At 49.1% G+C, this 21,901-nt stretch overlaps 1 protein-coding gene across 2 annotated transcripts in view; it reads right to left on the bottom strand.

Annotated features, from left to right (window-relative positions):
* Positions 1–13,055, bottom strand: part of SH3PXD2A (SH3 and PX domains 2A) — a 224,506-nt gene extending 211,451 nt beyond the window's left edge. Inside the window, exon 1 of one of the 2 annotated variants that reach the window (XM_079136318.1) lies at positions 12,508–13,055. In XM_079136318.1, the coding sequence (XP_078992444.1) occupies positions 12,508–12,579 (72 nt within the window). In that variant the 5' untranslated portion in view covers positions 12,580–13,055. The remainder of the gene's footprint in view (positions 1–12,507) is intronic. The other variant, XM_079136315.1, reaches the window with a different exon arrangement.
* Positions 13,056–21,901: the final 8,846 nt, after the last annotated feature.

Here is a 21,901-nt window from a genome sequence, read left to right as displayed (position 1 = left end):
CAGCACAGAGCCAATGGGTCCCAAGGCCTGGTGCCACGGAACCCAAAAGAGAAAGGGCCAATAAGAGCCTGGGACCAGCAGACAGGGAGCCAAGGACAGCTGCTGTGTATTTTGGGGCCAGGTAAGAAGGGAAGGACTGGGTAGCACTCACCTCCGTCCAACAATGGGCTGAGCAGGGCAGGGTGGGGAGGCCACAGATTCCTGCTAAATCAATGCCCAGCCACCTGCTGGGCTCTGCTGAGACCTGAATGGTCTAGGTGTCAAAAACTATCTTGCCAGACACCCTAATCTGGCCTTCACCAACAAACACAGTGTCCTCCACCCAGCCCCTCCCCAGCTCCCTTGCTGGACTTGCAAATGGCCCAGGGAGACAACTTCCCAGAGCAAACCCACCCCTGCAGTGTCGGGTTCCAGGAGCAAATGGTTTTTCCTGTCTGGGGAAGAGAGACTGCTTCTGTGGGCCTCCCGCAGCTGTTGTTCCCTCACTCTGACATTGGTTAACTCCTCTCTTCCGAGTGCAGGACATCTAATGATGGGGGTCGCAGGCAAGGCCTACAGGAGGCCCACCTGGACTGCAGCAATCTGGCTGGTTGGATTCCCTGGGAGGACAGGAGCAAGTTTTCCCAAAGGACTTTGGAGTCCGCCTGCCTGGCTCTGAGCCCCAGCTCGGCCTCTTCTGGGCTGGTGACCGTTGATAAATTAATCTCTCTATGCCCTTGTTTTCTCATCAGCAAAGCCAGGAGCACCCTGGTGCTTCTCTCATAGGGTTCTTCTGAAGAACGTGCCTGTCACATTAATAGTGCTGCCACTGTTCTGATGACTCGGCCTTGGGGTTTCCTTCTCACTGGGACACTGTAAGACTGTGTTCCTGGATCAGTTCGCATAGCATTTAGGTTCCCAGGTTAGCCCATAATGCAGGTGAGCTGAAGACCCTGGGTATGGACTCTGAGGAAGAGAAGAGTCTTGGTGGCCTGACCTGAGACTCTTGGCACCATTTACAATATTATGTTGATAGAAATATGTGATCTGAGTTTCTGCCAACCAATTTCCACAACCGTAAGTTAGAAGCTGTGGTGAAAACAGGAGCAGGGTGGGAGGAAGGGGCCTTAATAAAATGGGGCCTTGGCCCCAGGTGTAACACACTGATCGAGGACTACCTGGCGCAGAGGCTCTGCCAGCCTGCGAAGGGTATGGAAGACGCAAGACGCTGCCCTGACAAGGCTCCCCACCTCCAGCTCTTGGCTTCCAGCACAGCGCCTCACACATGGTGGGTACAAGACTGCTTTGCCACCAAAACTCCCAGTGCGTGCACACTGTCTGGGACCCTGGAGTTCCTGTCCCCACCACTGCTGATCGTGACCACATCTCCCCAGAGGGTCCCTCCTAGGGGGTCAGGCTCAAACCCCAAAAAGTCCCCAAGTAACTTCTCTATCAGTGTTTGGCTAGCTTCCATCTTCAGCAAGTCACTAGAAGGCCCCATCCCTGAGCAGAGCATGCTGCCCAAGGCTGGGAGGAGATACGAGGCTCAAGTTGAACCCCTTTCCCTGTGTGCCCCCACTGCCTGCTGCTCTTCCCTCACTCAGTCCACTGTGGCTTTCTTGTCTTTCCTAGAAAGGCCAGAAGTGACTCTACCACAGGGCCTTAGCACTTACTGTTCCCTCCCTCCTCAATTGCTTTCCCCAAATAGCTCAAGCCTCACTTTCTTGCCTCCCTCAAGTCTTATTCAAAGTCACCCACAGAGTGGGGCTGTCCTTGAACACCCTCTATAAAATAGCACAGCATCCTCCAAATTGCCAGCCCTCCTTCTATCCCTCCCCCTCCCTTGGTGCTCTCCACAGTACGTGTCCCCCATCTAACACACAACATTCCCCTCATTTTGTTTGCCTGTATATTATTCCCCTTCTCCCATCAGGATGTAAACTCCAAAAGGGCAGGGTTTTTATCCATCCTGCTGTGTTCTCAGTGCCTGGGAACACTGAGTAGGGATGGATGAATGAATGAATGAATGAATGAATATGAGTAAGTAACAGCTTGCCAAAAGCTGAGCAACTCAAGGCCGTTCTTGGTGTTAAATGAGAAGTAAAACAATAATCATTTTTAAAATGCACAGACAGGAAATATTTTAGGATAAGAAGTCAGGGAAGCATCCAGAAGGTGGAAGAAATGGACTAAAATCATGGATGATAATGAAAGTAATAACAACAGCTGCCATTTATTGAACAGTTATTAAATGCCAAGCACTACACAGAGTCACAACCATATGAGGTAGGTATTAATATTCCCATTTTACAGATTAGGAAACAGATCCATGGAGGTAAAGAATCTTGACCAAGTGAAACAAGTGAGAGGCAGGGCTGAGATTCATAACCAGTGTCAGAGCCTGGGCCAATGGGCAGAGGCCCTCACAGCCCTGTACCTTATCCTCCTGCCCTCAACTTATAACTACTAGAATTCAGTCTCTCCCCAGAGGTGTATTCTAGTTTCCAGAGCCTGGTGTTTGCTTGAGGCTGAAAGTGCATCATCTGGAAGTGCCAAATTAAACTGCCCCCTGCTCCCAACCACAGAGCTGTACTATCTACCACCCATAGGGAGAGGACACAGAGCCCCTGCAGCTGGGCCCTCTGAAGGTCCAGGCCCTTGAAAGTGGCCCTGGACAAGACTTGAAGAAGAAAAATTTGAACCCGAAACAGAGGCCAGACCTCAAAATGGGCTTATTCTCAGTAGCAAGTTGTTACCTTATCTCAACCAGCAGCTGCAGGCCCAGAGGACAGAGGGGCTCAGAGGAGGTCAGAGCGAGCAGGTGACCTGGGGTTTAATCCAGATCCTGCATGCTTTATCTGGGACCCATGTGATCAGCTCCCTAAGCCCCTGGCCTCCAGGGAGCTGTCAGGAAAGGCATCTGGACAGCCCTGGGAAACCCACTGTACCACACTCCCCTTTCTCTTTCTTCTGAGCCCAAGGCAGCGCTAGTGTTCCAGTCCCCCACCTCCAGAGGCACAAAGCAGGCTGAGGACACCCTTGGGAGCATGGAACAGCCCAAAAGCCCAAAGTCTGAGGCAGAGGAGGAAATATGAGAAAGGCAGCTAGCCCTGACACATGCAGATGTCTCCAGCCTGGGCAGGGAGAAAGCAAGGACTCCCACCCTGCAACCCAACTTCCCAGGGGCAAGCCATCAAACCTCTGGGGAACCCAGTAGAAACAGCTCAGGTGTTGCTGCAGAGATCTGGGCTCAAACCCTGGCTCCTGCCATTTACCACCAGTAAATGCCAAGGGCAAAATGTGGTGCCTGAGTTCATTTCCTCATCTATAAGACACCGATGATGACCAGGGTCTACCCTGGGTCAAATGAGACAACCTCACCCAGTGCCTCACCTAGAAGGGGCTCCGATGACTCAAACCCCCACCTCCCCACCATGGGGACCGCCTTGTTCAGTTCAGAAATCACAGGGAAAATGAGACTGCTCTTCTCAGGTTTCCCACGAGCAATGACTAAATAACGAATCCCGCTTGAAACCGAAGCTCAGACATCGTTCTAGGACAGACCTTGACTCGGCGAGAGAAGGAGCAGTTTGCCAACCCCCTGGGGCGTAGGCCAGCAGAAATCCCTGGCGGCCACCTCCAGGAACCTGGTCCTCATCAACAAGTACTTATGTCCCTCCTGGGTGCCAGGCACTGTGCTGAGAGCTCAATGAATCCCTTCCGGCCCCGAAGGCAGAATGCAGGAGTTTCCCTCTGAGAGTCTTCCAGCCAGCACCATGCCAGGCAGCTAGGCCTCCTCCTCTGTTGTCACAAAGAGAAATTCTCCCACACAGGCAAGTCCCTTAAAATAGCATTTTGGGTCTGGGCCATCAGGAAACAGAAGAAAGCTGGATCAGAATCGGGCCTACCATGAAAGTTTATAAAGCAGCCACTTCAAATGACAGGAACAGTCCCCATACACTCAGGGTGGACAAAAGTGGCAAGGCAGGATTCCCAAAGGGAAAGGGGAGCACCATTCCATAGGAGAACAGGATGTTGGGTGGCAGAGTCCCATGAGACCCCTGGGGCAGCCCTGGAGTGTGTGAGGCACAATGACAGCAGGAGACACACACACAGCTGGGGGAGGGCAAACACTCCCAAACAAACATTCATTCACTTGACTGACAAGCAACCTTGTCTTCCTGAATTGCAGGCTCCCAGTCAAATGGGGTTTAAAAAGCAGCCCCTCCAGGTCTGTGTTGGGGCCAGAGATTATAATTGAGAGGGCTGGCAGGGCCTGGCACAAATGTGTGGTGGCTGCATGATGAGGGGGTGAGATAAAACAGGTCAAGTTCTCCTTCGACTATTACCAAGTGGTAGTGTTCCGTGAGAGAAGAAAATCAAGAGCTCTCTCCCTACCAGGCACCACTCAGTGATGGGCGCAAGAGCGAACCAGCCCATAGCCTCTTGAGCCCACACCCCACCTGGTGCACCCAGCAGGCTCACCAACAGCATCGGGCAGCAACCCCAACCCTTGTTCCTTGGAATTGTGGTCAGATCTGGTAAGAGCGATCAAGAGCCCCCAGGTCTGAAGTTCACACTCCCAGGATCCCATGGACAGATTAGATGGCCCCTGACACTGCTCCCTGCTGCATAATTTATGCTGTGTTGACACTCTCGGGGGAAGGGATTCTGCCCCATTCCACTTGTGCCTCCGCCCAGGCTGGGGAGGGTGGCTTCCTCACCAGCAAGAGGGAAATGACAGCAAAGGGTCAGAGACAGCCTCAGGGTGGCAGGCAGAAAGCACAGCTGTTTCCTCTTTGTTAACTCAGCCGCCTGGGTGTTGCTTCCTCCCCTCAGGTAAGGAGGAGAGATGGGTGTATCTCTTCCCATTCCCCAAAATGACAGGTTTGGAAAGAAGCAAAGTGTCCTTCCCAGAGGCGGTATTCTAGAAAGGTCTTCACTGAGAGTCTGAGGTGTCTTCGGGTCAGCCTGGCTATACCTTCTCAGGAAAAGGCTGGGCAGGTGTGCCTTGCTGAGATTTCCTGGGAGTCTGGAAGAGCTCTTTTCCTAAAGCATCCTCTACCCCTTGGGATTAAGAAACTAGCCTGGGGGCTCGGGGAGTCCCCCAAGTGATTTTCTCCGAGCTCAGTACTTTCCAAGCAGTCTTCAGGGCTCCTGCAAGGCAGGCTGGAGAGGAGGCAGTCAAGGCCTTTGCTAGATGGGCAAATAGGCTTCTAGAAAGGGAAAAATGAGGTGCGGAAGACCTCATGGCCGGAGAAACCAACCAGCGAGGCCTCAGGTTAAACTCCTCGGGGGGCCCAGTCTCCCCAGGTTCATACCACGTCATTAAGGGACCTCAGGGTCTCTGGGGACATGGCAGGTTTTGGAGCCCACAGCTCCTCCACAGTGCAACTCATGGGCTGCGTGGGGATTAGCTATTCACTTGGGCTCCTGAGCCGGGATGTCCTCCTCTGTATGATGTGGATGTTAGCGGGCACTCGGTGCTGTAGGGGCTGTTTTGAGAATATCCACAGACAACTCTTAGCACGTTAGAAACCATTTCAGGACATTAACTGTTCTTTTTCTTATGACATTTCCCCTAAAGAACAAGACTTGCTAGAATATCTAGGAGTGGTGGGGGTCAAATTAATAAAGAGGTAGTTTGAAGCATTGTATTTAAAATATTTAAAATGAGTTCAGAAAGCTCTTGAAGTTGAGGCAACCTTAGCGTGAATGTTTCCGAGGACACCTGGGTCCCAGCAAGCTGTTTGGTGCTAGCCCCCAGGCCTCTAAGGATAGACTCTGCCTCTCTCTTGCCAGTAGGCACAGTGGATGGAAATTACTCCCCGTGAACTACTGCCGCCTCAGGCCAGCCAGCAAGGGCCCTGTGCTGTCCAGACCCACAGCAGAACACCTCTCTCCCAGCTGCTCCCCCTTCTCCTCCACAGCCCACCCTCCCCAAGAGCCCGGTGTAATCAACTTTTATGGGGCAGCCTGACCCCTAGAAATAAGAGCTATAAACAGGAGGGACTGGGATCTGGCCAAGTCAAGAGTACCCAAAGCAGGACTAGAAAAGGCTCCAGTCCTCACCTAGCCCTGTTCCAGCCACAGCAGCAAGAGCAACCCTAGAGTCCGTCTGGAGCCCACCCAAGGACCTGGCACCAACAAGCCATTGACACTGCACCCCCAGTCCTGGGGAGAAAACAGAAGTTCCCATAGGTCTACTCAATAGACTGAACTCTCAGTCGCCATTCTAGGCCCTCAGGATCTGGCCCTGACCTTTCTCCTCATCCTTCTCCCCCACATTCATCTTAGATTCTGCCTGGATTTTCCTTACCCATCCCACCTCAGCATTTTCCCTTTTCCTTTTTTGGGGAATCCCTTTTCCTGATTTTCCCATCTCAATCCTACTCTTGAAAGTAGGATTACTCCCATCATGAAGCCTGTCTTCAATCAGTCTTCCTTCCCTGAAAACTCCAGTTCACCAGGAGCACTCTGTCCTCTGAGCAGCTTAGGGACTTAATAATTCATGTGGCAAATGTTCAGGCTGCACTTTGGATGCGCCAGGTGCCATTCTAAGCTCCTCACATGGAGCAACTTATGCCTGTGAACTAGGTCCTATCTCCCACATATTTTACAGATGAGAAAACTGAGACAGTAAGTGGAGGAGACAGAATTCCAGCCAGGGATACCACAGGCAGTGTTCAAGGTTAACACAGCACCCCTGAGGCACTTCTTGTGCTCTCAGGACGTGCTGGCTAGGATAGACCCTGGTCTCAGATTCCCAAACCTGTGGGCTGGCATTGTCTACTACAGAGTCAAGCTCACATAAAATGCCCTCTAATGGCATCTTCCTCGGTGCCTGGCACCCTGGGGGACTCATGTTAGTTCTTCCCATTCTGACTGGGCTCTGGTCAGTTCGGTGCCTGCCTCAGGGGCTCAGTCCCCACTGTTGATGTAGTGATTTGCCTGGAGGTCATCTGGGCCAGCCTCACATCCCATTCACCTGCCTGCCTGCAACTGCTTCCCCTGCAGGCAGCAGCGGAAGCAACTCTGGGAATTGGCCTGTTGTACCACTGACCATCCTACTGGGAGCGTCCATTATTTTTGGCAATTGTCATGGCAGAGAACACCTCTGGCCCTAGCTCAGGACTTATTTCCAAAGCCAGAATCTCCACCTCATTTCCCACACACACGCCCCTTGTCCTTCCTGTCTGTTGGGTCTTGGTCCCAATCCATTATCCCTTTCCTGGATTCTCAGAACTCAAGAGGAGTAAGTGTGACTACTGTATGTATAACTATTATTTGTTTTATTTTGTTTAATTAGGAGGCAAAAGAGAACAGAGTTGCCTGTTGGACTTTTTCTGGCCAAGAAATAGTCTGGTCAGTGACTCAGGCTGAGGAAATTAGAAGGTAATTTCCAGGGAACTGCTGTGCAAACCCATGTCAGAAGTCCCCCCAATGCTCCCTAATTTGGCCTCCACTGCCCATTAACTCAGCTGGCCCCGGAATATCTCTTTGGAAAATGTAGCAGCTGGTGCTTATATTTCTGGAGCTGGAAAAAGTCTCCTCTGACATCAAAAAGGTTTATTTTTCCCTTTCCTTTCCCTCTGCCTGCCACCACACACGGTGATCCCAACCCCAATTTGCCCCCCAGAAAACCCTCACTCAGCTCTGAACAAGGCCAGGATAAACGGCTGGCTGTGCTCCCTGTTCCAACCGTCTTGAAGGATGTGGTTGGTTGTTCCATGAGCAAGGAGCCTCGTCAGCCCTGTGAATCACCCCTCAATCACTTCCCTCTCCAAAGAAACAATTCCCGTTCCTGTGTGTGTGTGTGTGTGCATGTGAGAGAGACAGAGAGAGAGACACACACAGACAGACAGACAGACACACACACACACACACACACAGATGGGGAGCAGGCAAGAGTGCTCACCCCTGTGTTGCACTGGCCTTGCCCTTACCTGGAGCACCCTCCTCCTTTCTCCTAGCCCATGTTCCTTCCCTTCTCAGCTTATCAGGAAGCCATCGGTAGGTTCCAAGCTCAGTTCAGGATCCCCTCCAGGTCTGAACAGCTGTCCCGTGTTTATCTGTTTCTCGAGTACTGGGTGTTTTCCATGGGGCAAGTAGCCCAATTTCACATCAGACTATGAACAGCTGGGCCTTCCTTTCTGCCCAGTCTTGCCTTTGCTCTCAGCTTCACCTAGAAGGCCCCAGACATACTTCAGTGCTTTGGTGATGAGGAGCACCAGATGAATACCAGTATGAAGTGAGCGTCCATGATGGGGGCCAGGTTCTGTGCAGAAGCTTTCCCCCAATTTATGTCAGGACAACTTCCCCAAAGCCCTTTAAGGTTACAGGTGAGGAAACAGAGCCCCAGAGTGACTGGTTCAAGGTTGCACAGCTAGGAAGAGCCAGAGGCAGGATTTCAACCCCTATCAGCCCATCAACGCCATTCCTTCCATAATGGAACTGGCCCTGGAGAAGGCCTTTCCAGACTGCAGCTGCACATCCTCACTCCTTGTGGGCTGGAGCCACAGACTAAGGGCTTAGAAAACAAAAATGAAGAGCAGAGAAATGAATGAGTTTGGGGCCAATTCCTAAAAATGTAGCTCCCAGGACCAAAACCAAAATCTGTGATGATCTAAACACAGGGAGAATGTATTATCTCTACAGAGTCCACCCTTCATTCCTCACTCTGCACATCACTGAGGACAGACACCATCCTGGATTTGCTCTACTCCTCCCGACCCCCAGGGACCTCCCCTCATTGCCCATCCAACTCACCTCCACACCTCCTGGTGGACGCCCTGCACAGTGAGGCAGCCTTCAGAGACCACCCCTACCTTGTACAGGCCTGAGCCTGGCCTCCCGACTTATATTCCAACAGAGGAGAAGAGCCCATCTTAGAATCTCTACTCCTTTGGAGGTAAACTGATAAGCATTTACCAAGATCTGCCTGGTGCTGCGAGACCCCATGCAATCTGGTTAACCTTTCTTAGCCTGTTAACCCATCTATAAAAAGAAATCAAAGAACGTCCCCCACACAGGAGTACATTGGATGAACTGTAGGAATTCCATGAGAACATGCATGTCAAGTGTTAGGCATTGTGGATGGCAGCTGTTAACACTGGCTACTACTTCCTACTACTTCCCTAAGGAGTCCTGTGGAAGATCAGAACATATGTACGTGATTGGTATTTGTCTGAAATAAACACTCAGGAAAGAAAATGATGGTCCAAATCCAAACAGACATAATATATCATTTGCTTTAGATAAATGAGCTTCTCCTACAGCTCGACATTTACCTACATGCATGGGAGCATAAGAATTCCGTGAACCTGAACTCAATCCCAATCAGAAAACTTTCAAATGGACTAATTTGCAGTTTGCATCCAGCATCATCAGGACCCTTTTAAGGACAAGTGGTGGCCAGTTTTCCTACAGTCTCTTGTGGGCAGCTCATGAAAGCTAGGAAAGGGGCCCAGCTCCCTGCCAGGAGCCTGACCTAAGCAGCAGCTGCTCACCCTTCCCAGTCCCACCCCAAGCAGGGGCTGGCAGAGAGGAAGGAAGCCAAGGGCTGGCGGCACCGTGCAAACTGAAGGAGACCATTGGCCTGACTTGCATAAACAGACCCGAAGCACAGGACCCCAGGCAGCTCTTCCTCCTCATGGAGATGAGCACGCCCCTGGCTGGATGTCCTGAGGGAACCTTTGCATGTGTTCCTGGAGCTTGGGAGCCAGCTGAGCTCCTCCTGCTTGGGCCCCAGGCCTCTCTCATCAGCAAGCTCTGGCTAATGTGCACATCCCATAAAACCTCTCTGCTCTGCAATTTACCAAACCACAGACTCAGCATTCACCATAGGTGGAGGGGAGGCTGGAAGGAGGCATGCTGTTCCAGTGTAGAGATTTCTAGAACACACACAACTTGGGTGCAGCACATTCTGCCAGCTAACCACACTAGAGTACCTTACCCAGAACACTTGACCTTGTGTGTCACATCCACTGCCCAAGGACCAAGAGAGGAGAGGATTCCAAGTTTCAGAGTCCACAGCCTCCTCAATTGGCTCTCCAGCCCCTGTTACCCCCTCCTTCCTACTATTGGACACCTTATTTTATGCCTTATCCCCAAATGTGTAGGAATCTCTCCACCACCAGATATTTGTCTTTCTAGTCAACTTCAACCAGACTTGCGGTACCACTGATGAACAAAACCCATACCACAAGCAAAAGGCCAGTTAGACTCAGAGGCTGAAACGGCTGTGATGCATATTACTCCATCCGGGTCTCAGTTTCCTCATCTGCCAGACGAGTCCTTGATCCCTGCCAGCTCCACAATCCCACAACATACAACACTTTCTCCTTTTATTGTTTTCCAGAACCTCAGTTCGGAAATCTGTATTGCTCAATGACATCACTCCCTGTCCCAAACGCTATGTCATCGCTTCTTACATGGGAAGCGGAGATGTCCCAGGAAATACTTTGTCTATAAACAGGGAGGAAATGATCATTGCAAGAGAACTGGACAGGACTTCTTTTGTGTTTTCCATACAGCACACGTTATTATCAATCTTAAAACCCAAAGACTTTCTTCCTTTTTGCCAGACCATTAATAGCTGCTTTTCAAAAATACTTTCTTAGTCAGAATCTCACCAACAGTCAGTTACCATTTAATGAGTGCTTGTTATGTGCCAGGAACTGGGCTAACTGCTTTACATGGATGATCTCATTTAATTTTCCCAACAGCCCTCTGAAGTGCATACTATTATTATCCTCACTTTTAAAATGAGGAAACTGAGGCCCACAGAGGTTTAAAGAACTTGCCTAAGTTTGTACAGTTAGTTAGTGGTCAAGCCAGGCTTTGAATAAGACCTCCTAACTTCAGCAGGCCCCTGGTTCTGCTGGAAACACTCCTGGTTTGTTGCCAACAGGTTTTGCATTTGTAATCTTGGACATTGTTGGTCACAGCTAAAAGGCAAGGTTTAAAATATCTAAAATCCAGAGCTGGAAAAGCACCTGCATGAGTCTTTGAGCAGAGTGCCATCTGTTGAAAGTAGTGCCAGTCTCAACTAAGGACTAGAAAACAGAACCCCAAACTTAGCCTGCCAAACTTGGGAAAAGAGGTTAGGAAAAGTGGCTTGATTCTAAATCCTCATATGTGCAAAGTGGGCATCTGTCCTTAGAGCAGGGTGACCACCTGGTGATCAAGCCCTCCAAAAGTTTTCTTGTGGTGCAGTGGAAGAAGCTTGCAGAGGCAGATGACACAAATGGATTGACTCGCTGATCATGTGTCAGGAGATGTCCCCCATAGGCTTCTACTTCCCTGCCTGATCACACTACCCTCCTCCCCAACCTGAGCCCAGCCCCACTTTCTCACTGTGAAGAACCCCCTCTTCAGAGCTTCTGGTGATCCAAGAGAAAGAGTAGCCTGCGGCTGACAGTACCACAAACCCCAGTTCCCTTCCAGCAGCGAAATAACAGGCGCTTCAGAGATCAATGTGCAATCTGGGGCAGCAACCAACAGCCTGTTTTAATTGTTAAAATTAATGCTTTGAGCATTCTAAATGCTCCTTTAAATGCTTAATTTGCAAATAAGATGCAGTCCCTGCTGTCCCCATGTCCTCTGTGCTTTGGAAACTGGGTTGTGGGTCTCTTTTCTCTCCAGTACAGGAGCATGGTGCTAAGAGAGGCATCTTCAGACGTCAAAGACCCTGTTTACTTCCTAAGGTGTAAAGGATGGGAAGACAGGACTGGATGAGATGAAAAAGGGACTGTCACGCAGACCCTGGAGCCCGGCCAGTCAACCTCAGCCCCTTCTCATTAAGTTTGGGAAAGGAAGGGGGAGGGGCTGTTGGCCGTTCCTTGGAGACCACAGCCAACATTTGCCTTCTCGTGTCTGGAGATGGAGCATCACTTAAGAGGAAATGACCCCGGTTAAGGGTCACGTCCAGAGGAGGGATAAAAGGAAAAGCCACAATTCTCCTCACACCGCGGGACACAATGGCTTTAAGAAGGAAATAAAAGCTCAGCGTTAAGAGTGGAGGGGGCAGTGACGTGGGGCTTCCCTCTGCCCCCAGACCCAGGCCTAGGCAGGCAAAGACAGCAAACGTGGGCTGCAGAGCGCGAGGCGTGGGTCCCCGGGCAAGCTTCTGAAAGCGTCTCCCGGCCGAGCGAGCATGAGCGACCCGAGCCCCCAGGGAGCGCCGGGAAGATGCTCTTTCCCAACGGAGTCGCTCAGCCAGGGGCTGACGAAACCCACCCCCCCCCCCATACCATCCATCAAAGCTCAGGCGGACAGATGACTTCACCGTTGTAACAGACAAGGGCAGCCACTTGCCAATTCCAATGCCAAAAAAAGAAACCGGAGAGAGGGGAGGGGAGAAAGGACAGGAAAGGTTTCCCTGAAGATCACAGCCCTGCAAAGAAACTCCAGAGCCACGGGCTGCCCTGAGGGCACGCAGCTCCGGGACTTACTAGCAAGGGGGAGTTAGGGGACACCCCCGGCCCTAGCCAGTCCCCCGCTGGGGTCTATGGGGACAGTACTCACATAGTGCTTGGAGGGGTTCCTCCGCTTCTCCACGTCCACCACGGTGGCATCTTGCACGCAGTAGGCGAGCATCTTCCCCACAAAGCGAGTGGCGCCCCCCGGCGGCGTCACCTTCTCATCCCGACTCCGACTCCTGCTGCCCGAGTCCCCGCCGCCACCCGCCACCCCGGCCCGGCGCGCCGATCGCTGCCGGGGCTTCCGGCACCCACAGGCACGGCCCCGGGGCAGGCGACGGTCCCGGAGGACACGCGGGCTCCCTGCGCCCCGGGAGGCTCCCGGTGGGCCCGCCTCGCGCCCCTTCCCTCCCGCGCCGCCGCTGCAGCCGCCCGGCTCCGGCTCGCCCGCCTGCTCTCTCCGCCGCCCGGTGGGTCCGGCGGGAACTGGCGAGCAGAGGAGGGCCGGGGGTGTGTCCCGCCAGCGAGGGCACGGGGCGGGGGACCAGAGCCTGCTGTCAGCGCGCCGGGGAGGGGCCGGCGGCGCCCCTTCGCGGCGCTCTGGCTCCGGGGGGCTCGGCGCAGGCGGAGGTTGTGGGCGCAGGAGGCGGAGGCAGGGCCCTGCAGGCAGCGCAGGGAAGGGAAGGGAGGGGAGGGGAGAGGGGAAGCGCGCGGGGAGGGGCTCCGGCCGGGGGAGGGGCTCGGAACGACGGGGAGGGGGCTGCAGCCGGCCCGAGTGGCAGGGGCGGGTCGGCGCGCCCCCACCCGAGCCCAGAGCGCAGCCCGCGGCCTGGTGCTGCCCTGGGCTAGCCCGCTGGGCACAAAAACTAGGGGTGGCTTTGGAGGGCGGAGGCTTGGGGAAAGTGAACCCAGCGCGCCCCCATCCTGGCTTTCTGTCTCGGAAAGGATTTGTGCCTTCTTGTCGCCACCTTTAAGTCCCCCTACCTCTCCTGTTCCAGATATCTCTTCAATGAAAAGTAGTTTATTACCCGGCTGTTACTGCCCAGGGCCCCAGAAAGAGAAGGGAATGGAAAGGACCTGCATTAAGCCCTTCAACCAGAGCCTCTTTGGATGAAACACCTGCCCCCTCCCCTTTTGGGTCACAAAGGGTGAATTCTCCCCGGAAATGGGATCGATGGATCCGCTGCATGAGTCCTTCATCGATCTGGGCTTGTGTAACTAACCTGTGACATCATTTACCAAAGACAAGGTTACAGACTACATAACAAGGCTGCCTTAAGCCCAGGGTTCCCCTGGGACCCTCCCCGGGCTAGCTACCAGGGAGGGGAACATACAATGGTGGGAAAATCCACTGGGTCGGGGGCCAGCTCTTCATTAGCTCCAGGCTCTGACTTTCTCACCACCCTCCCTCTGCTCTGGAAAATCAACTTTCCAAGCCACTTGTCCATCTCTGGACTTGGAGCACAATTTTATTTAATTTGATTTTAGCTTTTCCCCTGTCTATTTCAACATTTTTTCCCATTCTACTTTCAAACATTTAAAGGGGAAGAGCTTTCACAACTAATTCAATTATTTCACAATCACAATAAAGTTCTGTGACTGTGATCCTATTTTCTTCTTTGCACTGTCAGAACCCTTGTACCAATCTAAGACTGCATTCCCACATTTGCCTGGAGCAGAGTACCCCACTATGCTCCAGCCATTTTGGGGAAGGGTGCAACCACACCAAATGGTGGCACATGAGAAGGAAGTACAGAAGAGCCTAGGGATTCACACTTGATGGACTGAAGACTTCACATCAGACAAGGGCAGCCACTTGCCAATTCCAATGCCAAAAAAAGAAATGCTAGGCATCCTGTCCGAGATAGTAGAAAATGCTTGTGAGTACTGGAGCAAGAATCCTGGGAGAAGGTGACCTGGCAGGGAAGTTCAGCTGATGGGGAAACAGGGAGAGTAGGGTCCCTCTCTCAAGCAAGGGTTTGTTCCTGAAGGGGTGGGAGAAATAGGCCCTTAGTATTGAGATTCCAAACCAGCTCCCGGTCTTCTCTGGTGATGAGTCAAGGAAGTCAGTGAGTTCAGTTAAAAGGATTTCTTTAATAGCACTAGTAGCCCGAGAGGGAAAGCATTCTAATACTCTAACAGACCCCTGGGGAGGGGAGCTGGTGCTTGTCTGTTGCAGGGAAAGAAGAGGAGAGGGCTCAGCTCATCATGGGTCCCCTTGGGAATCAGAGCAGTGGGCTCAGGCAAGAGGACACAGGTGCTCTCTGGCTCACCCTCCTCTTCCAATCCACACTGAATATGACACCAAGCACAGGAAGTCTGTGGAGAGAGGGTCCCATGCTCCCCCACCGCCCTGGCAACACAGTGTTCACCTACCTGGTGTTGACCTTTTTCCCACTTAAAAACTTCAGACAACCTGACATCTCTTAAATTCAGTTTGTTTGCTTCTTTGTTGTGTTTTTGGTATCAAGGATTGAACCCAGGGGTGCTTAAACACTGAACCACATCCCCAGCACTTTTCGTTTTTTTATTTTGAGACAGGGTCTTGCTAAGTTGCTTAGAGGCTCACTAAGTTGTCGAGGCTGTCCTTGAACTCGCAATTCTCCTGCCTCAGCCTCCCCATCTGCTGGGGTTACAGGAATGCACCACTGCACCCAGCTTAAATTCAGTTCTTTAAGCACCACCTCAACACACTTCCAACTTCCCCCAAGCTCCTGAATGATGTCCATTGGAGGGAGTAACTGAGTGCCACCCCTCAATTCCAACCCCATGGTACCAAGAGCTCTGGAGAACAGAGATGATTTATGCCTGTGGGAGGAAAGGTATTTGTGTATGAAATGATGCAGGCATCCCCTCCCTAGGGACATGTCAACCTCATGCAGATTTCTTTCCCACCAGTACCTTAGGAATTCCTTTCCATTCAACATATGTTTACAGAGGGCTTCCCAGGTGCCTGGTGCTTCCCTGAATAATGGAAATTGGCTAAAGTCACATTAGAGATAGGGCCAGTGCATTATTAAGTACCCCCTATGTGCTTAGTGCCTATTAGGCACACAGGTGGCTTCTGTTGGAGACAATGGCTCCAAGAGCCAGTGCTGGTGGGGATCAGCTAAACTCCTATTTGGCTACGTCTATCTATGAATGAGTTGGGGATAACTCCAATTCAAGGATATGGGTTGAGTTCAAATGACAAAACACAATTGTAAAACTGAAAAAAAAAAAAAAAGTTTGGGATAAATAAAGGAAAAAAGGACCCAAGATAATGATGAAAACCAATAGCTGAAAATCAGATTTTTCACAAACAAGCAATTATAGAATGCTTAGAATCTATGAATTTTCCAGCTGGAAGAAATCAGAGAGGTTATTCATTCCTCTAATTTATGGAGGATAAAACTGAGACCAAGAGAATCTAAGCAAGTTGCTGGATGCCACACAGGTGGGCCCAAACCCACCAGCTTTTCCCTCCACCATGCTATGTGCCTATTCACAGGCAAGAAGAGTTCATTTAAAAAGCACTCTTAGCACATGTACTACCACCTGCAGATTCAGAAGGTTGCATGCTCTTGAATCCTGGCATGCAACCAAGAATTGTCCCTCAGTTCCGACTCTCCTTTCACATGAATCACAAATTGCCTGGATCCCTGTCCCCCAGGAATACTGGATGGTCCTCCAGGGTACGGGCCATGGATGTTTCCATGGTCTTCTGTGCATGTGCAAATTCCACCAGCTCCCTATATGCATAGCCTACCCCACCTCCTCTCCCATGGATGATATTTGTGGCTACTCCAAAGACAACATATAGGAAAGTGCTGAAAACTGTTGAGCACTAAGCAAAGGCACAGTCTAATAATTTCTTCTTCCTTTTATGGCAATTGTCAGGCCTGGTGGTCACACCTGTAGTCCCAGCAACTCGGGAACTGAAGCAGAAGAATCACAAGTTTGAGGCCAGACTCAGCACTTTAGCAAGGCCTAAGTAACTTAGTAAGGCCCTGTCTCAAAACAAAAAAAGAGTAAAGGACTGAGGATGTGGCTCAGTGGTAAAGTTCCCCTGGGCTCAATCCTAAGTACTGCCAAAAAAAAAAAAAAAAAGGAAAGAAAAGAAATTTTATGGCAATTGCTCATCATTCAATTGGTTACAAGTCAACATTAGCACTCTGATATATTGAAATCTTGTAGTGTTATTTAATTTTCATGAGCTTAGGTTGTATCTTCTTAGCCAATAAGAAGTCTGTGAGAGCCTTAAGGACTATGAACTTAGACTTTGACACAACCCTCTCCACCCCCATCCCATAAACCACTTCTGCCACCTGCCACCTGCCACACGCACCACACACATCACAGGGTTTTATATGTACCAGACGCTCACCAAATGGTTGCATTTTAAAATTCTTGGGATCTCAGCAGGTATTTGTAGAGGTGGCTTCCTCTAAGTAATGCCTAAGAAGAGTTGGAAAATAAAATCTCAGAGCAGGGCTTATCTAACCTGGGTTCTAGTCCTGGCTCAGCCACAGTTCAGTCTTGTGACCTTGAAGTGAATTCCTCTCTCTGGGTCTCTGGTGATCTTTCTGGGCCCTTCCATGCTCTACCATGGTGGATAACTTTTGTAAAGTGAAGTCTAACTTGATTATTACTCAGAGATGTTCAAATTTGAGTGAAATTTGGGGCCCTCTCCTGGCCAAAGTGGTTAACTCCAGCAGCCGGCCCAGGCAGCATCCCCCTAGACCCTGGCTACACCCTGGTAGGGACAAACAGGAGGGCCTAGCATGAAAAACCTGACATTTTACAGAAAGCATAAGTAAGTCTGGGTTCATCCGCCTCTCTGTTTCCCCTCCTTTTCCTCCTCTTTCTTTTTCTTCTTCCCCTCCTCTCTTTCTCGAATTTGGCAGTAATATGTTGACTTATGTTTGGGACATACCTTGAAGATGGTCCCCTCTGAGGCCAACTTCCCAGGAAGGAAATTGCTAGTCAGGCTTCTCTTGGTTGCTGAAATGGGCCCAGGATTGGGCCCTAGAACCACCCAATGGGCTCAGCCTACTATTTGCTAATTCCAGCCACAATAAACCCCTCCTGCTTGCCGACTTTTCTCTGATGCCCAACACAGTGAAATCTCCATATACTTCTTTACAAAATGCTGTTGAGGGTCTCAGTCTCTCATCTTAGCCTTCATTCTGGTGAGGGTCCTTATGTGACAGTTTTGTGATAGAACCACTTGAGATTCCAGCCTTAGCAAATGACCATGCCCCTAGACTACCAGAAGGAAATCTTGTAACTGGCCAAGGACACAACTGGATTCACAGATGAAAAAAATATTCTTCTATTCTCCAGGCTGCACCCATAATCCTGCCCAGACATCTGGTCCCCAGACTAGTGCACTATGTCTTAAGACCTTCAGAAACTAGTGTGGATGGTTTCATATCATCTCATCTTAGCTCCTGAAGACACCTGGAGGATATTTCTCTCTGGTAGGGGTTTCCCAGCATCATCTTGGTATGAAATAACAGTCTATATAGCTCCATTTTAACCATAAACCAACACACATTTTCTTTTTCAAAATCCCCTAGATGTTCCAGAAGCCAGCAAACCCTGGGTTGGCCACTGGATGACAAAAAGAACAGGAAAAAGAAAATCCCTTGGGGGAATTCAAAGGCAGTTTATTTTAAAATAGCCAGAGGCTTAAATAACCAAAAATATAAGTCTAGTTTTGGTTTGACCCGACCCTGCCCCTTCTTTTTTTCCAGTTCTCTATTCAGAAATGTCATAGAAATTACTGTTCTTTGTCCTATTTGAATCTATGACTCTTTCAGGTGAAAGATGTAGACTCTCAAGGTCAAGCCTGGCTCCAACTCAAGCCCTGCCCTTTCTGTATAAAGCAAAAGGTATCCCACAGTTGGTTCATTTCTTAACTCGAGAGGTGAGAGCAGGCAGCTGTCAGAAGGCTGGATTTTCCCATGTGGGTGAATCTGCTGGGATTTGAATTATTATGAACTGGATTAATTTTTCTCTCCTAATACATGCAGAGTCCATGTTAAGAGTTAAGACTCTTTAGTTTATAAGTACTAGACAGTGAGCTGAGTTAGCCAAAAAAAAAAAAAAAAGGAAATAAAAGCTGGCCTTTATTTTCAATATATAGTAGTTCCTTGTGGAATCTACAGACATTCAGACTTCAGTAGAACCTAGAAGTAGCAAATCTTTGAGAACACAAGCAATAATATTCTTCATCTCTTATCTCTGTTTAGTATTGTGTTTTATTCTTCTTATTTTTTCTGCTTTTCTGCACCTGATGCCACTGCCCAAGTGTCCACCAAACACTCAGTCCAGATATACCTAAGATTCCCTGGCTGCCTCTGGAGCCTAGTTTCTAGTTTGCTAGGGAAAAAAAAAAAATAATCTGATTGGCACAGGTGGGCTCAAGTGTCATCCCCATTGAACTAGTTATTGTGGGGTGGAGTCATGTATTACAAATGTAAGCATAAGCCAACTTATCTGGTTAGGGAATTAATTCTAAGAAAAAGGGCTGTTATAGGCAGGCTGCATACATCAAAATATAGCTGCTAAGCTGGGTGTGGTGGTGCACACCTGTAATCCCAGCAGCTTGGGAGGCTGAGGCAGGAGGATTACAAGTTCAAAACCAGCGTCAGCAACTTAGTGAGGCCCTAAGCAACTTAGTGAAACTCTGTCTATAAATAAAGTATTTTTAAAAAGGGCTGGGGATGTGGCTCAGTGGTTATGCACACTGAGTTCAAGCCCTGGTACCAAAAGCAAGCAAGCAAGCAAGCAAACAAATATATATATATAATGTACATATGTGTGTATGTATATACATATATTATTATATAAATTATTGTTTTCTTTTTCAAGGACTTCGTTCACTTATTTATCTACTAAACAAGTATTTGTTAAGCTACCAACATGTGTCACCTGCTCTGCTAGGAGTAGGGGCTACAGTTGGAATCAGACAAGGCCTTTGTCCTTACAGAGTTTTACATAGTCTTTGGAGGAGATAAACATTCTTTTTTTTTGTTTGTCTATGGCACTGGGGATTGAACTCAGGGGTACTGTGCCATTGAACTACATGCCTAGTTCTTTTGATTTTTATTTTGAGACAGGGTCACATTAAGCTGACCAGGCTGGCCTTGAACTTGCAATCCTCCTGCCTTAGCCTCCTGAGTCACTGGGATTACAGCATCACCATGTACTCCTAAGCATGGTTTTAAAAAGTCATAAAAATAGATGCAGATATAATTGTGATGAATGTTATCCAAGTGGGGCAAACATGTACTAAAGTATTAACCTCTGCTGATGGGAATAGAAAGTTTTAAATGTTAAAAATTAATTTATCTAAAATTGTAAAGATATTCCAACAGTGTTCTAGTCCTTCTGTAATAATAAAAGAGGGTTTGGTTTTTTAAAGTTGCATTTGGGAAAGTTCACTATAGTCAGTGGAAGGGCCTGGCAGGGGAGGAGGACAGAAGTTTCGAAGTAGTATTCGAGGGGTGAAGACAGCTTGGACTAGGATGGTGATGTTGAGATGGGGTGCAGGTGAACTGTAGAGGCAGAGGGGCTGTGAGATAGGTGGGCTCTCAGGGAGAGAGGGAAAGAGACCCTTAGTAGGTGGAGACCCAGATCTGTGAGCATGAACAGCCATACTTATCCCTTTAGTTAAATGAACAAAACCTCCTGCATATGCTTGCACCAGATCAACTAAAACAAAAACATAATCCATTTGAATGTCACCAGATTCAAAGAATTATACAAGGTGCCCACAGCTGATTTATGGCTAGACTGCTTAACCATAAAGAAACATACTGAAACCCAAATATCAAATGATTGTCATGGAATTAGATTTCCAAAGAAGCTTGCCTGAGAGCCTACACCTTTCTTCCAAGAAAATCATATACATAATCCGAGAGCTCAGCCTGGATGCGTCATTTGTCTTCTCTGAGAGGTGAGGGGTGCCCACACCCTGCCTTTGGGAGGTGAATACCTTCGTTGTCCTTAAAGAAATCTGCTTGTGCCTTGCGTTAGATGCATCATGAAATTCTTTTCAGCAGCTTAAGTGAAGAACTTACTGAGTTGAGGTCCTACTACCCAGTGGAGGGCTTCCTTGGATCCCTGTCTGGTGACAGCCTGTTTGGTGATATTGTTTGCCAGGGATGAGGGAAACAGAGGAGCTAGGGACAATTGTAGTCCTTGCCCTGGATAACTGGAGGGATGTGGTGCTCTTCCATTTTCTAACTTTTTTTTTAGTCTGTAAAATTAGGTGATTGATCTAGCCCATATCAAATTTCCCTCTAGCTATAATAATGATGACGATAATAACAGTAACGACAATGTAATGTCAGCAGTTGTTTATTAAGCCACTATTATACGCTGTGCCAGTAGTGAGTGCGCACAACACAAATGGAAATGTAGTCTCAAAAAGTAACCTTGATCCCTTGTGGAAATCAGAGTCTGGGTGACAATGAATTATACATGGGAAAACCAAGACATTTGGGCCCCTTCAAATCTCTATGCTTTAAATATTTGTTCAGCATTATTAATTTATTTTGTCCAACCATGCAAAAGTGTTCCAATTTCTCCTCGTCCTTGCAGTGCTGAGGATGAAACCCAGGGCCTCCTACAAGCAAAGCAAGTGTTCTACCTCTGAACTACAGCCCCAGCCCAGTCAGCATTTATTTAATAAAGGGTGGAAGAAATAAATTTTCTGAGACTTGTACCTCTTTTTCACATCCAAAGTCAGGCATTTATTACGTGAACTGATCACGGTGTTTTCTGAACCTTCTTTTATTTTGTGGTTTTTCATACCTGAATAATGTTACATGCTTACTGTAGGTAAAAATAGCTTATATGGATGTAGCTTCAAAGTCTTACAGGATTCTGCTTTAGTCTTTTCTTTGTACTTTCATGGAAATCAGATGTTTGCTACATTTCTGGAGTTCTTATTTATTCTTTGTATTGGGGAGAGATCAGTGTTTTGAAGAGTTAATTTCTTTGGAGGCATATTAATTGATTTGAATGTTCTTTTTTTTTTTTTTTTTTTTGGCATATTAAGCAGGTTTTAGTCAAAGGTAATAATACAGATTCCTCCCCAGAGGGAGAAGGGGGCTTTGGCTGTTGTTCTAAAGTCCCAAGAAGTGAGTGCACCCTACATCTTTTATAGGTTAAGGTCTCTTTTGTTCTCCAGTTTTCTCCCCCCTTATCTCTCCTTCCTGCCTATGTGACTAGGCCTGGTTTTGCAGGGGAGATGTGCAGGGGGAGGGCCAAAGTGATTCAGCCAGGCAAGGGCCCAGGGGGCATTAATTAGCAGCTTCTGGCCTGTAGTCCTTGATAAGAGCAGGTAAATTTGGTAATCAATAGGCTCTGGAGGTCTTTGACATTCCATTCTCCCAGGGGCAGTCTCCAACTTCCAGAGGCAGATGGCTTTCATGGCCTCCATTTCCTTGACTTGACCCAATCACCTATTTCTACACTAACTGCCTGTCCCCAATTCTGGCTTCATT

The sequence above is a fragment of the Sciurus vulgaris genome (assembly GCF_902686455.1).
Source record: "Sciurus vulgaris genome assembly, chromosome: 4".
Classification (NCBI taxonomy): domain Eukaryota; kingdom Metazoa; phylum Chordata; class Mammalia; order Rodentia; family Sciuridae; genus Sciurus; species Sciurus vulgaris.
The sequence above is the reverse complement of the archived record's forward strand: the minus strand, read 5'-3'. Positions and strand labels throughout refer to the sequence as shown.